The sequence below is a fragment of the Terrapene carolina genome, unplaced genomic scaffold (assembly GCF_002925995.2).
Source record: "Terrapene carolina triunguis isolate 2854851 unplaced genomic scaffold, T_m_triunguis-2.0 Scaffold62, whole genome shotgun sequence".
Classification (NCBI taxonomy): Eukaryota; Metazoa; Chordata; order Testudines; family Emydidae; genus Terrapene; species Terrapene triunguis.
Window position 1 is genome coordinate 12,070,001 of NW_020664413.1, and position 15,887 is coordinate 12,085,887.

Consider the following 15,887-nt stretch of genomic DNA (forward strand, 5'->3'; position numbering starts at 1 on the left):
TAGGACTGGACAGGGGATGGACCACTTGATAACTGCCCTGTTCTGTTCATTCTCTCTGAAGCATCTGGCACTGGCCACTGTTGGAAGACAGGATACAGGGCTAGATGGACCATTGGTCTGACCCAGTATGGCCATTCTTATGTTTTTATTTAAAACAATGATTTTCTGTGTAAAATGCATTGTTGACACCTCATGAATAACGTTTTCAAGGTTTTTATTATTAAAGTCTATGATGTAACACAAATAATCTTTAACTGAAACCATAAACAAAACAGGTTTTTTTATTATGAAACAAAACAATCTATCATCTAACAACTACAAAGAAATGTTTAAAACAGTGAATCAAGATGTGACGGGATCCCTGGGGTGCAGTCTGGGACTGTGGGACCTCTGTGCCCCTTTATTCTCTCCAGCTTGGACTGTCTCTCACAATGCTTTGCTAGTGACAAGCAGCAAACCCCTCTGGGCTCTATCATCACTCAGTACAACCACATGTGGAGCACCACACCCAGCTGGACTGCATGAATGCTCCCAGAGTACTCATGAATCACAGAGTAAGGCACCAGCCAGATCCCCCCAGCTCCCAGCCTTGTACCTCAGGAATATACCATCTTGCACTGCTTTTTAGTCTCCTCTGTTGGGGTCTTCTGAGTGTCCTTGTTGCCTACAGCATAGGTGGGGTCAGGAGAAAGGCGAAGCATGAGGCCACTGTGTTCTGTTTATACCCTCAGTCCATGTGCTTGGAGAACACAAGTCCAGGCAGGTCTGGTGGGCATTGCTGAGTCCCCAGGCAAGGTTGAGCAATTCCCCTGGCGTGGCCTTATGCAAGTGAGTGCTTGAATTGTAACTCCCTTGCTGGACAATGGCTGTTGATGGTTGTTTGACACCCGCCTGCGTGTTGGTTAGCTCCCTTGACCATGAGGGTCTAATATATGGGCAACTCCCCAACTCACAGCATATTTTAGTGACAACCATAAAACACAATCTCATAACTTCATCTACACTAATGATATACACATTTAGATGGAACAATGGCTTTCAGCAGATCATAACCTTTCCCATGAGACCTCACATGGCATGCTTTATATGCACAGGGCCGTAGCAACAAAGAACGTGGCCCCCTCCGAACGGTGGCCCCTTCCGAACATATGTCCGGGCGGGGCCCCTTACAATGCAGAAACTGAAATGCGGTATTTATTTTGCCACTTTTAGGGGCCCCCTTCCTTGCGGGGCCCCCTCCGGTCGGAGGGTACGGAGGGCGCTCGCTACGCCTCTGTATATGCAATATCACAATGATATGTAAATGAGGAATATGGGGGTTACAGGGTGCTCCCCCAAGGAATAGAATGTCACACAAGACATGAAAGTGGAGCAGTGCGGGACACAACATGGGTGGAAGGGTGGGGAGGGCTTAAAGTCACAATGCCTCTGCCTCTTCTTGTGCATGTGCCTTCTGGTGTTGTGTTGCAAGTCTTGAAGTTACCAGGGTGCAAGAAGGTTCACAAGAGCTCAGCTCCTAGATGCAACTGTTCTCATTGCCCTGAGCTTGGGTCTGTAAAAAGCTGGCCTCTGGGAGCACTGCTGTGAGGGCACAGCAGGGAGGAGGTGCTGTTGTCTCCAGTAGCCTGTATTGTCCAGGGTCTGCATAACATGGCGAGTGATGGTTTGTAGCACTGCATTGCCTGTTACAGTATCAGCAACATGTGCAGCAGCAGAGCATTTTGGCTTTGTATCGCCTCCGCATCTCCCTGTCTTTTTTTATACTACTTTTTGCCATGCCAACGCTGTCCCTGGCCATTCCCACAATCTTTCTGGAGAGCTACCTAATTCTCTCAGTCCTTGTCCTCATGTACTGCCGCCACCTCCCTGCTATTTGGGGTTCTTTTTGGGACTCTGCAGTGATACCAGCCAACATTGGGGGGAGGGATAGCTCAGTGGTTTGAGCATTGGCCTGCTAAAGCCAGGGTTGTGAGTTCAATCCTTGAGGGGGCCACTTAGGGATCTGGGGCAAAAATCAGTACTTGGTCCTGCTAGTGAAGGCAGGGGGCTGGACTCGATGACCTTTCAGGGTCTCTTCCAGTTCTATGAGATAAGTATATCTCCATATATTGTTTCATCATGAGTTTTCCATTGTGCCTTGGAGGCTGTGCAGAGAATGGTGGTAGGGGGCTGGGAATTATGTTCCTGGTCTGGCTTTGTAGTTTTAGTATACATTGGAGGCACCTACATGGTGTCAGAAACATTAGCAGGGGCTGCAGGAGGCATCTGGGAGCAAGCTAGATGGTAATCCCCTTTAAGCTGTCCTGACTCTGAATGATATTACACGGAGGTAGGTGACTGGGAGGCAGAGAATGGCCTTATTGAAATAGGCTAAGGGCAGACCAGCAAGATAGGCTGTGAAGTTATTCACCAAGATAGTCCCCCGTTGCATGGCTGGGGAGTGGAAGGGAGTTGTAAGCTATACAATGGGGGAGGGAGGGAATGAATTATTCCTCATAATCATAGAACAAAAATGGAGGAAGTTCTCTCTCTTAGATTTTGCTTTATCTCCCCTGCAGACATGGTGAAAGTGCAGAGGAAAAATAGATAGGGTTCTGCAATGACTATCTGAAGCATTCACAGTCCCTAATCCAGGGGTGGGCAAACTTTTTGGCCCAAGGGGCACATTGGGGTGGGGAAATTCCATGCAGGGCATAAATATAGGGCTGGGGCAGGGGTGTGGGAGGGAGTGCAGGGTGCAGGAAGGGGCTCAAGGCAGGGGGTTGGAGCACAGGGGGGTTCAGCAGGGGTGGGGTGCAGGAGGGGTTTGGGGTGTGGCAGGGGTGCAGGCTCTGGCCCAGCACCACTTACCTGGAGTGGCTCTGGGGTGGTGGCAGCATGCACCAGGGCAACCTGCCCTGGACCTGCGCCGCTCCCAGAAGCGGATGATACCACGTCCCTGAGGCCCCGGGGGAGAGGAGGGCAGAGGGCTCTGCACGCTGCCCTCGCCTGCAGGTACCTCCCCTGAAACTCCCATTGGCCGTGGTTCCCTGTTCCCAGCCAATGGGAGCTGCGAGGGGTGGTGCCTGAAGGCAAAGGCAGCCTAGAGCCCTCTGATCCCCTCCCTCCCTCCCTCCCTCAGGGAAGTGGTGCCGGCTGCTTCCGTGAGCAGTGCGGGGCCCGTGGCGCCACGAGGGTGGCAATCCTGCGGGCCGTCTCCAAAGCCCTGATGGGCTGGCCCGTAGTTTGCCCACCCCGTCCTAGTCTCTCCCTGTGTAAGCTTGTGAAAAGCCATTAAGAGTTTTGCTATCCCTAAGGTTAAGTTCTTTTCCTGTAAGTGTGTGCGTTCCAGGGCAGTTATACCTCAGCAGGGAGCTGTAGTCATTGTAGCTTTCCAGGTATACAATATCGCTGTCTACCTCTTGGAAACAGAACACCAAACTTCTTTTCCTGTAACTGCTGCCTCCATCCAAGCTTGAATTTCACCCAAACGGTTGTTTTCATTATTCGTATTTACTGTAGGAGGAGTAGAGTCTGCAGCTGCACCATGCTGCCAGTCACCAGTTTGAGCAGGCAAACGGGGTTGGGAGTGGGGTGTATTTGCAGGCAGGACAGATGAGGGAAGGAGAAAGGAAAATAGGTAGATGGGCATGTGCCCTCTGGGGTCAATAGTTAGGGCTTTAGCATGAGACAGAGACCAATTCCCCAGCTGGAGCAGCCAATGTTTTGGAAAAATGTACTGGGGGGGAAGGGCAGAAATGGACAACATTGGCCAAGGAATGGAGGAAGGGGCTTCAAAGACAGCGGCTTACAATAACTGCACCCCCTGCGCCATTTGCTTACAATCAGGGGGGAGGGATAGCTCAGTAGTTTGAGCATTGGCCTGCTAAACCCAGGGTTGTGAGTTCAATCCTTGAGGGGGCCACCTAGGGATCTGGGGCAAAATCAGTACTTGGTCCTGCTAGTGAAGGCAGGGGGCTGGACTCGATGACCTTTTGAGGTCCCTTCCAGTTCTAGGAGATGGGATATCTCCATTAATTTATTTATTTTATAATGGCACAGAGGTAGCACAGCCATATGGCACAATAATAATAAATTGTAAAGATAGATACATGAGGCAGATCCTATGGAGGAAACTTCAGCATCAGTCCTAGCCTGGGCTGCTACCTAGGAATCGGGCTCAGTTACCGGAGGACAGGAATTGGGCCTGTCTTCTAGTTGGCTGGTGTCACAGTCCTCCTCAGAAAGCCAGGATCTCTGGGATTCAGATCTCTTCACTGGCCTCCTGGTACTCAGCCTCCAAGGAGTCTTGCTGTTCAGCAGCTGCTAAAATGGCACACACCAGCAGAGCTGGTAAAAAATTTCCAGTGGAACATTATACCACTAGAAAATGCCATTTTGTCAAAATTGAAACTTTTCATAGGGACATTTTAATTGTGATGAAATTTTGTTTAAAACATTGAAATGAAGCATTTTGATAAGGAATAGAATATTTTGATTTTTCATTCTGAAATTTTATATTATGCATTACATTTTTTTTTTCCAAACATTTTGTTTTGCAGGAAAATGAATGTTTTCATTCCAGTTCAGAACAAAAACAAAATGTCAAAATACCAGAATTTCTCATGGATTGGAAACTAAGTTTCAACTAGCACTACACACCAGCTAATGGGCAGAGGGCTTTTTAGATGAATTTAAGACAGATACTAGTAACAACTGCTAGAAAACTTGTGCCGACTTCGGATGCAGCAGAGACCGCACAAGCCAAAGCAGTTGCCAGAAAAGCAACATTACTCATTGCATTGAGAAAAGAATGGTCAGTCATGCATGAAAATATTTCAGGAAATCAAGATGCAGATGGACCTAACTGCTGATACCTTCAGATGTTTTTGATCAAAGATATCAATGCACAGGAATCTTCTCATGATGGAAATATGGCCCACAAACTGTCAGGATATAGAAGACCAGGCTAAACAACATAGATGGAGAACAAAGACAGTGAAAGAGATTCAGGAAACAATATCATCACTGCAGGAGCCTTGCCAATGCTGCTTACTACCAGAAAGTTGTGTCAGTCCCAGATCCTGGCAAACTACTTTATAATAAATAGCCAATAGTGCGTAAAGGCCCCACCCTGCAATGCCTCATATGACATGAGAGTTCCTGCCAAAAAGTTACAACCTAAGTAGACAAAAGGGGGAGAACAGAAGACTTACAATCCCATTTTAAACAAGGAACTGAGGAAGAGGAAAATTAAGTGATTTGCTCAGTCTCAAGGCCCAGTCATGTACCTTATCCATAAGATGATCTGGCTGTTCTACTAGTAGAGATTCTGGCAGCTGAAAATGCCATGCAAGTGGCAATTATGTCTGACAAAAGACATATTAGCAAACTGTTAGGGAATAATATGAACCCTTCCAGCAGATAAAAGCAGACGTGGAAGTATTTGCTAGTAGTAGTTCGATTCTACTCCAATAGCTAATGGAAATAGCTAAGGATCACTGGTTTCACAACTACAGCTGTTGAGTTTTGGAGCCACCTAAAGCATTTAGGGCTGGCAGGGAATCAAAGTTCTCTCATGGGTTAAACTGAGCTGCCACTCCTACCCTGTGTGTTTTACTAGGGAAATGATAAAACACACTAAGCTTCCAACAAAGTGGAGCAAAATCAGAAGAGGCAGGGAATGAGAGACATGAAACAGGAGGAAACAAAGGAGAGGAAAAAAACCCATAAATGTTCTATCTTAAAGAAGGTCGTTTCCCCACTCCCACCCCTGCTTCAGTTGAAAAGCTGAACTACAGCACCAAGTTTACAACAGAACCTTTTAAGTTAAAACAGCAGTGGGCCAGGGTCATTCAAATCCATGGGAGGAACTGAGGTAAAGCCATTTCAGCCTTCTGCTGGCATTGTAGCTGGAACAGAGGTAGCTGTGATTTGAGTGTAAAATGATTTTCTGAAGTTTAAGAAAGATACAACTAACATGAACAAAATATAGACAGTCAGCTACTTGGAATCCACTAATCCTTGCACTTCCATGAATTTAGAAAATCATGAGTGCACTACCCCTAGGCTTACCTGAGGACAACTGGCAAAGGGCCCCCATCCTATTTACCCATGATATTGTACCTGCAGCATGTACTATTCCTCTATGTCCAAGCAGCTAGTATGATAGACTCTATAGTGTTACTTTTATCTATCCTGCAAGAGGGTTACTTTTCACCTTTTCAAGGGGGGGGGGAGGGGAGGAGAGAAGACAAAACAAAACAAAAAACCTACTTCGTTATCTGAATTCTCAGCAATCCTCATTCATGGTCATGCTGAGCTGACAGTCTTTAATCCATGCTGTGGCTTCATCTTTTGAAACAAAAGTAGCTACAAAACCACCACTGAAACAAGATACTTAAATGCTCCTGAAAGTTTTCCTTTGAAAGCTAGGCCTAGGATTTTCCCAGGTAAGATTTTTATTGCTGGGGAGGTGTTTGAGATGCTGTCGACTGGTACTACAATGCTGGTAATGACAGCAACAAACTAAAGTATCCAGACAGAGGGAAAGGCTGTTAACCTATATTTAACATTAAAAGAAAGGGAAATGGGAGGGAATGGCATATAAACAACAATATGATTTAGTGATTGGCACTGGATACAGAGATCAGTTATTGACTGCAGAATGGTAGGCAAATTACCAGAAATCTCCCCTGCTCTCCCTCTTCCAACACATGAGAATTTTCCCACTTGGGGAAGTTCTTTGAGATCCTCACAAAGCATGCTATGTAGATGATTATACTGTGAGGGATGGAAGGCTTTCTAATGGCTTAAATCAAGCATGCTTGCGTAAAGGTCACTAGCTGTAGCAGAGTCAGTGTAGAAATCCATATTAGTAGGAATATGGAGAAGGTTTTTTAACATTAGCTTCAATAAATTTTTTAAATCTATAGTCTTAAGGTTAGCCAGTTTATCATGAACTATTGTAGCACACTTCCAAGTATTCTAGCCTATAGTAATTGCAAATTACCCATCAAGTGTCTCCTCTATCCTAGAGATAGTAATTGTGGCCACAATGACTGTTTAATTTTGATGAAGCCAGTGTTACTATTGCATTATGAAAGGTTATTAGAGCCCTCTAGTGGGCAGGACAGCTCTGGAAACAGATAGCTAGCAGCTTCAGTTTTGTAATGACAAACAAGAAGTGCAAGAAACTTTTAAAGTGTTGCATCATAGCTAATCTTTGGGCAAAGCTTTCTCACGGTCAGTTATCAGGTGGAGATGAGCAAATGGTAGCCAAATCCCTGTATTAGAGTGGCCACCACAAATAAGTAACAAATGTACTTTAATGATTCACAGAGTAAAGCTACCCAATTCATTAGGTGTAATTTACAATTAGACAGAAGTTTAATCTGAATTGCAGAACTCAAACTGCAGTACACTACACATTCCAGTCACCCCCAGTAATCAGTTATCCCACATATTAAGAAATAAGGCACATTTCAGGTCCACAAGTGGGGAGTGGATGCAATTCTTAGATGCCATATTTGCCCTTTAATTCTTCCACTTTTGCTATGTAAGCTTTCATTGCCTCTTCTTTGGCCATTCCTGAAATCAGAAGACATGCATCAGATGAAGACAAATGTTCTAGTCATATTCCCCATAGAGTACTTGTAATAGCCACTTGTTACACTTAAACCACCAAGTTCTCCCCACTTCAGTTGTCTAGTAAGATCTATGTTGCACTAGAAACCATGGGCAAACCAGTTTAAAGCAGCTAGAGGATACACGGCTGCTTCCTGGAAGTTCCTTCATGTCAATTACTTTGTATTAACTGAAGTGAATTGTGAAGTTACAGGGCTGGTGAGTAAGCCAGCCCTGTAAGCCTCATACTGCAGTAGAGTAGTAAGAACTCAACTGGAACAGTAAAATATTACCAAGTAGTCAGAATACTTTGAGTATGCCACAGAATCATGAGATTAGTGGAGGCCGTAACCCATTCATAGCAAGCAATTCAGGGGAGACATTCTAATTTGCATGCTATAGCACCTTCAGTGAATGAAAGTGGGCCACTCACTTTAGAGGTATAGCTGCAATTCCTACTAGGGATTCATTTGTTTGCCCAGCCTTTGTGCTGTAATCTTTAAACCTATGCTCAACTACTTGGCTATTTAGTAGCAGCAACCTAAATGGTCACAAAATGAGAAAATATTACACTCCTGCTTGATCTAGTGCAGTGGTTTTTAACCTGTGGTCTGCAGACCTGTGTGGGTCCACATACTAGGTTTAAGATTTCCAAAGGGGTCCACACCTCAATTTGAAATTTAAGGGTCTGCAAATGAAAAAAAAAAAAAAAAAGGGTTGAAAACCACTGATCTGGTGAGACCATCTTATTCATAAGGTTAGCACTATAGGCACAACATTGAAGGGGGTAGCCCCTGCAGAACACAAGTTACTCCCTGAGGCCTGGTCAACACTACCCCCCCACTTCGGACTAAGGTACGCAAATTCAGCTACGTTAATAACGTAGCTGAATTCGAAGTACCTTAGTCCGAACTTACCACGGGTCCAGACGCTGCAGGAAGGCTCCCCCGTCGAAGCCGCATACTCCTCTCGCCGAGCTGGAGTACCGGGGTCGACGGCGAGCACTTCCGGGATCGACCCGGGATCGATTTATCGCGTCTAGACAAGACACGATAAATCGATCCCAGAACATTGATTGCCTGCCGTTGGACCCGGAGGTAAGTGTAGACGTACCCTGAGTGTCACCCATCCTGTATCCTGCCCTTTTCCCAGCAGCAGTCATTACCTGCCTCTCTCACCTCCCCCTACAAAAGGGCCCTGGGGTTAGAAGTGGAGTTGTTACTCTTTCCCACCAAGTTGGCCCCAAGCAACATCAGCTGTAATCCCTTGCATCACAGGAAGTGTAGGTTGGCCTCATTCCTGACAGGGCCCCTGGACTACTTCCAGGTGACAGCGCTTTCCCCAGCAGGGGTGGGGTTAAATTGTAACTGGAGAACAAAGCAGCTGCAGGACAGGAAATATTAAAAAAAACCCTAAATTTCAGTACATGTAGAAGTGGGATTTATATCCTTGGTTGGACAGTTTACAACACTTTTGTAGGTTATCATTTGGTATCACATGTGATCTGGTGTTGCCTTCTAGAGAAGGAGCCTACATTCCTTTCAGGGTTTCCCCCTGGAAGGTACTTTGATAAAGCATGCAGCTTTGTTCAGTTACAAGCCAGTTTACTGTGTCTAAAAGACATCTTAATGCCAAGTTACAATTCCTTGTTGTGTGACTAGGTGGCATGCAGTCTTGTAAGGAAGTTATGAGGGACACTCCAGGTTGTTGGATCTAATATTAGACCTGCTCTGATTTGTTTGCAGGGGCATCTGTCATTCTTTCTGCAATGACTGTTGAACAATGACTTGAGACACAAGCTTACTCTCCAAAGCAACATTTGGATATAGTGCAAATAGCAGCAATACATGTACCCCTCGCTGTGTTAGGAGAGGGTGGCTCAGCAGAGCAGTTTGCATTTTAGGTACACTGCAACCTTAGTCTGGGGGACTTCACATCTGTGAAGTGATGAGGTGAGCTGAGGGCTCAAGGATAATCCCTCTTGATTGGAAGACCAATTTAGTTAATGCAATGGAACATAGTAACTGAATCAACAGTATATATGAGGGGAAGAATGATCCAGTCGTTTGGGTGCTAGCCTGGGACTTGGTAGACCAAGATCAATTTCTTGCCCAAGCTTACACATGAAGTCTGTGCAGAGCAAGTCAGTCTGTGCCTCAGTTCTCCATATGCAGAGAGGGCTAACAGTTCTTCCCCACCTCAGAAGGATGGGTGAGGAAAGGTTAAAGACTGAAGTGATCAGATACTATGGTGATGGCTATATAAAGATCTAAAATAGATACGTATAAATAACCTGGGCACTTTTGTAGTTAGGTATTGATTTGAACAGTTCAATGCCAACACAGAAGTACCACATTAGAAGTGCTAAGTCTGTTATCCTACAGTGTTAACTATCCATTAATTACATCAGAGTATTTAAGTGAGCCTGAACCTGCCAGCAGCAACTCCTAATTGTCTTGGACATGTAGTCATAGGGCTTGGCTACACTTGCGAGTTACAGTGCAATAAAGGAGCTCCAGGCACACTAGCTCACTACCCATCCACATTGGCAAGGCATGTAGAGCTACAGCACTGCTGGTATGCCACCTCAGCAAGTGGAATAATGTTTGCTGCGTCCCTGCTGGAGCGCCACGGCGCCAGTGTGAACAAGGTACATTACTGCGCTCTGATTGACCTCCAGAAACGTTCCATAATCTCCTTAAGTCAAGTGGCCACGCTTGTCATTGTTTTGAACTCGCTGTAGGAATGCGGATATGCCCTTTCAAAGCTCTGTTTCAGACAGCTGATTGCTTATCTGCTCTGGGACAAAGCAATGCTGCTTGCTTTGAGTGAGAGAGGCGCGGGGGGGAGGGAGGTCTGCTGCTGTCTGAACTTACAAGACAGCATGCGGACATGCTCTCAGCCCCCCAAAAACCCACTCTCTTTCCCTCCACATACATACACACACTCCACACCACCCCCCGCATTTGAAAAGCACGTTGCAGCCACTTGCATGCCAGGATAGCTATCACAATGCATGGCTCTTTGTGGCATTGCAAGAGCTGCTAATGTGGCCACGCCAGTGCGCTTCCAGCTAAGAGTGTAAACACTCGGCAGCATTTTCCCTGCTGCCATCTCCAAAGGCTGGTTTAACTCCCAGCGCTCTACAACTACAAGTGTAGCCATGCCCATAGAAGACTTCTACTCATTCATTAAGTAGCAAGTATTAGGATTTGTGACCAACCCTGCTGTTTTCATGTCATCTTTATTAAAAACTTACCTTTTAATGCATTCCAGGCATCCCACTTCGCTTTGCCTTTGAAGTCAAGAAAACCAGGGCGCTCTAGGACAGACAATATTATTAGCCACAGAAGAGACAGTCAGTGGATACAAACCACACTGCTGGGAATCTCTCATCCTTTCAGGAGATTGCACTTGATGTGATGGTTCTGTGTCAACATGGTCTCTCATTTCAGACATCATACTTCCTGAATTAGAGTGTACTCTAGAAAGAGCTATTTTGTTCAGATGCTGGAGAAAGCACGTTATAACTTTCTATTGTTAACAGCACTCCACATGGTCACCTCTGCTAGGTTTATTATCTATTGTTGGTGAGAACTCGTTTACTATAACTCAATTTACAGCCTTCAGTTTACTTTGTGAACTTGACAGCACTGTCAGTTTCATCATCTTGTGATGTCAGTTTCCCTATTCCCTAGAGTTTTCTGCTACATCAGCAGAGGTGCTGAACTGTAACTCTTTCTTAAGAGATGTGAAAGATATTGTAGCAAAGAGATGGCATAATAGACAAGAATAACTTCCAGCTTTTGGTCTTCTCAAACGAGGCAAAGTTCTCAGAGTTCCCAATTAAATTTAATATGGGTAAATTTAATATGCAGTCATGGGTAAGTGCTATGAGACCAGTGGCTAGATGTAGAGGTGGAGCATTAACCTCATGCCAGCCTTACAGCAGGGGAGTGACTTATAGCATTAGTTGGTAGTTCCACCCCGTAACAAAATGGGAAACTAGGTTATTGCGCCACATGAACTGATGCTTCATAATAACACCACTAAAAATCATGCAAGTTGTAATGGCATGCCATGACACTTCAAGACCACTAATCTGACTTTGAACAAAAGTAATTTTGCATTCCAAGCTGTGCCAGAAGCCTAAGCTTAGAAAACTGCTTGGCTCTTTTCACCTCTGCTCCTTTGCAGAGTCAGGCCTACAGTGCAGTGCAAGTTTGTCTATAAAAAAATTCTGTGTGCACACTTAAAGCTACAGTGTGCCAACTCCAGGCAGCTTGGAACCAGACCCATGTCTGATAGCCCTCACCACTAACTGGTTCAGTAGGCCAGTGCTTCAGCTGGTATTTTTCCATTTCTAGATTTAATTCACTTCAGATGTTATGCAAGACCACTAAGACCATTTGCATCATTAGACTGGGAAACGATGAAAGTCTGCATCGCAAGGTAAGTAAAGCTGTGGAACAGGCTTAGCACTTTACCTCTCATCTGTGGGAGGATTTGTTTCTCGTCCAAACCCACAGCCAGCTCTGATTGAAGTTTCTCTTGTTTCAGTACGCACCTGCTTTAATTTTTATGGCTTCTGCTGCCTTTGGTTTTCTTTAGAAGTAGTACTATTTAGGCCTTATCTACACTATTTTCATACCAGTGCAGTTATGTAAATGCAGATGTCCATTGTATGCTGCAGTTTACCCTGGTAAACCACTCCACTTCAAGCCCCACTTCCATAGATGCAGCATCTACATCAGTGCTATTCTCCTAGTCTAGATAGCCTCTTAGTCACAGCTGCCCAAAAACTGAAAATTAACACGGTTTCACACAGCAGCTGTATAAAGGATACAGGATTCTTAGGGTTTTCTATATTCACAAGTTGCACTGATTTAACTTCAGCCAGTGCTCCTTCTGTATTTTAACTAGTATTTGTTCAAAACTGGTTATCAGTTGAGTTAATGCTTAGCATACTCCTCTACATCACAGGCAAGTATAGGCCAGATTTAAAAGTCAAAAGTGTCATTAAATTGCACTAGTCTAAACTAAACCAGTGAAAAACCTTTAATTACAACTTGTACTTGGCCTTAAAGGATCAGAAATAAGTTTACTTGCTTTTCACCTATTAGCTACCCTACTGCTAGTGCCAGACTATGTTGCTTTTCCCTACATCAGTCTACTAGGGGCAGCTACTTTAAGTTTTGAGAATAAGGACAATCAGTTATTTGCTTAGGAAGGCATTTACATAGCTATCAATACCCTATTTATTTTAATGAGGCATTGCTTAATCGAGTGCAATACAATTTACTGGCCAAATACATCTACATAGAGGGTTGAAACAGAATTGCTCCAGCACATAAAAATGGGAGGATCTGTGGTCAGGAGTAGTTAAGAATGCCACGTGGAAAAAGTACATGATATAGAGAATGAAATGCAGGGTAAGAACACACCATTATTTTTATCAGCAAAAACAATGAAGAGTCCTTGTGGCACCTTAGAGACTAACAAAAGCCCACAAAAGCTTATGCTCAAATAAATTTGTTAGTCTCTAAGGTGCCACAAGGACTCCTCATTGTTTTTGCTGATACAGACTAACATGGCTACCACTCTGAAACCTGTCATTTTTATGTTGTTCAAGCAGCTCTCAGCTGAATAGTAGAGGGTTGGGTCATGTAATTTCGTACATTTCTATGTAAAGGTTATGCCAAAGCAGCAGCACTCCCAAACTTTCAGAAACCCACTCTTTGCCCACACCATAGAGATTTTGCCTCAAAAAAGCAGGAGCATAGTTGTTTACTGTCAGTGATTTGGGAGCTAGAGGTCAAGGTATTGTTGCATTACACACCACTCAGTTTCACTACTTAAGAGTAATTTACAGAAAGACTGATGTACATCTAAAGCCATTAGCAGCTAGTGTTAAGTGAGCACCTCTCTTTATTGAGAAAAAAAAGTGTGAGCATTTTTTATTCTTCAAGCCTAGAACTCCTTTCCAATACATACCTGTGTTTATATCTCCAACTGTAGCTTGTTTGAAGTGACTGTAGATGTACAGCATTTCTTCATCTGTCGGTTGAGATTTCAGTTGCTTAACTTCTTCAGCAGCTTTATCAAACTCAGCCTAAATGAAAAGGAAAGTGCATGAAAAGATCAAAAGTTTTCTATGTTGGTTTTCACTCTTGCCAGTAGATATTAGTTTAAATTTTGAACTGACAAATCTAAGGTCTGCTTGAAGATGACAAAATAGCAGGAAGAACACAAAAATTAAAGTTGAAACCAAGTCTCATGACTGGAGTTTACATGAAGGTGAGACGAGATTATAAACATTGCGTTCTGTGTAGATAGAAATGCTAATAATTGTAACACTTACATTAAAAGTCAATTGAACTATGTTACTAACCAGTTTGTGCCCTGTAGGATTAGGAGTGAAAGTCTGCTATTGTGAAAGCAGCAGCAGGATCAGAGATGTTTGCTACAAATATTGCATGGGAAAAGAAGTTGAGAAATCTGCAGTGAGGATTTGGCAGAAAGGAGGCCTGGAACACAGCCTTAAAATGTTAAGCTTCCCTACCCCTTAACTCCTCCAATTAAGAAAGTTCACTTGGTGATTCTGAGATTACATAGTCAGACAGCTGGCACCTACCATTTTTGCTGGTAATTACTGGCCATTTCCCACCCTATCCATCAAGTGAATGGCCTCTTCCCTGCATAGTCTCTCCACCCCCATCAGTTTATTGTGTCAACATGTTACACAGCAGATGTTTATACAAGTGTTTTATGGGCCACTTTTGTGTAAGGGAAGTGCTATCCCTTATTTTATAAAGCTGCACCTGCACACAAACTTAAAGTAGTTAGCATGTCCTCATACTCTTCAGCAAGCTACCAATGCCACAACTTGTGTCCTAGTTGTTACCAAGCCATCAGAGCTCTTGGATGTGTTAAGAGAAAGACTGCAGCCTCTGGAACAGAGTCTTCTTTCCCTTGACACCAGCATAACTCCAGTGGCTTCAGCAGTGCTTCTTCCAGTTACACTGGTGTGAACCTTGATAATCAGGCCACTTGTTCTTCACCATGGCATCGTCACACCATGCCCTTACTAGCCCTATGGACATTGGACTCTCTCAGTCGCCGCTACCTCCCAGGGCGCCCTTATGCGACCCTCTGCACCCATACAAACGCCTCTCCCTTTGTAAGGCTAATACCACCCCCCCATAACTACTTGCAATAGCAGCACTACACAGGCCTCGGGTTAGTGGGAGGTGGAGAACAAGAAGGATGCAGCAGACGTGCCCTACACCGTCTATAACCTCCGTGCTGGGCGCGCGTCCCCTCCCCACGAGCCCCCCAGGGTAGCGCTCAACCCAGGTTCAGAGTGGACGCTGGGTCGGAGTAGGGTCCTGCCCAACCGCACGGCCGCCTGCAGACCCAGGGCTTAGCGCCGCAGCGGCTGGGGGGAAGCGGCAGCTGCCACTTGGCGCGCTCCAGCCCCAGCAGGGCCTCCGAGGAGCAGGGGGCGGCGGGAGCCCGGGGCGAAAGGAGAAGCCGCCTGGGTTCGGGCTCGCCCCGCTATCGCGCCCCAGGCCTCTCGCACTGGGAACGGGGAGGCGGGCGGGGAGCGGGAGCCCCGGGAGAAGGGCGGAAAGGGGAGGGGGCGTCGCTAGCGCCGAGCCAAAGCCGCCCCCTGAGCCAGGGGGAGGGGAAGGAAAATGGAGGCGCTCCCAGCTACCGGGGGCGAGACCACACGAGTGAAGCGACCCCCCCCCGCCCTTGCTGAGGGGAAGGGAACGGGGGGGGGGGCGCGGACAGCTCCCCCCCCCTTAGCCCCCCCCCAGCGCGGGCTCCCCCTACCTGAGACATAGCAGCGGCCGGCAGCAGCGAGTCGGTGTGTGGCGGATTCACTGGCTTGGACCCTCCTGCCAACGTGCAGCAGCGTTTCCGCCTTCGCCCACAGAACCCCTACTTCAGCCATCACCAGAGCGCCCGCCGCCCAATCACAGAGCCCGGCGGGATAGGGGCGGGGACGCGGCGTCCAGCGACCAATCACGGCTCCACCGGGGCGGGAACGCAGGACGAAACCGAGCTCGGCCCTCACCAATCCCCCCGCGCGGGAGGCGGGCTCAGGGGCGCCGCGCCGCCAATCACCAAAGGAGGGTCGTGGTCAGAACGCCTGACGCCAATCCAGGAACAGCGAGGGGCGAGGCAGAGCGAGACCTGCGCCCAATCACACGGAGCAGTGAAGGCAGGAGCGAGGAGGGGGTGGGATAGAGTCTCGTGCGGCCAATCGCGGAGCC

General features: G+C 46.2%; 1 protein-coding gene across 1 annotated transcript; it reads right to left on the reverse strand.

The window, feature by feature from the left end:
* Positions 1-7,289: 7,289 nt before the first annotated feature.
* Positions 7,290-15,562, reverse strand: DBI (diazepam binding inhibitor, acyl-CoA binding protein). The gene is made up of 4 exons (XM_024224516.2): positions 15,445-15,562; positions 13,600-13,717; positions 10,865-10,927; positions 7,290-7,569 (listed from the first exon to the last, which is right to left on the reverse strand). The coding sequence occupies exons 1-4, from the start codon at positions 15,451-15,453 to the stop codon at positions 7,496-7,498; spliced, it is 264 nt and encodes an 87-aa protein (XP_024080284.1). The 5' UTR covers positions 15,454-15,562; the 3' UTR covers positions 7,290-7,495.
* Positions 15,563-15,887: the final 325 nt, after the last annotated feature.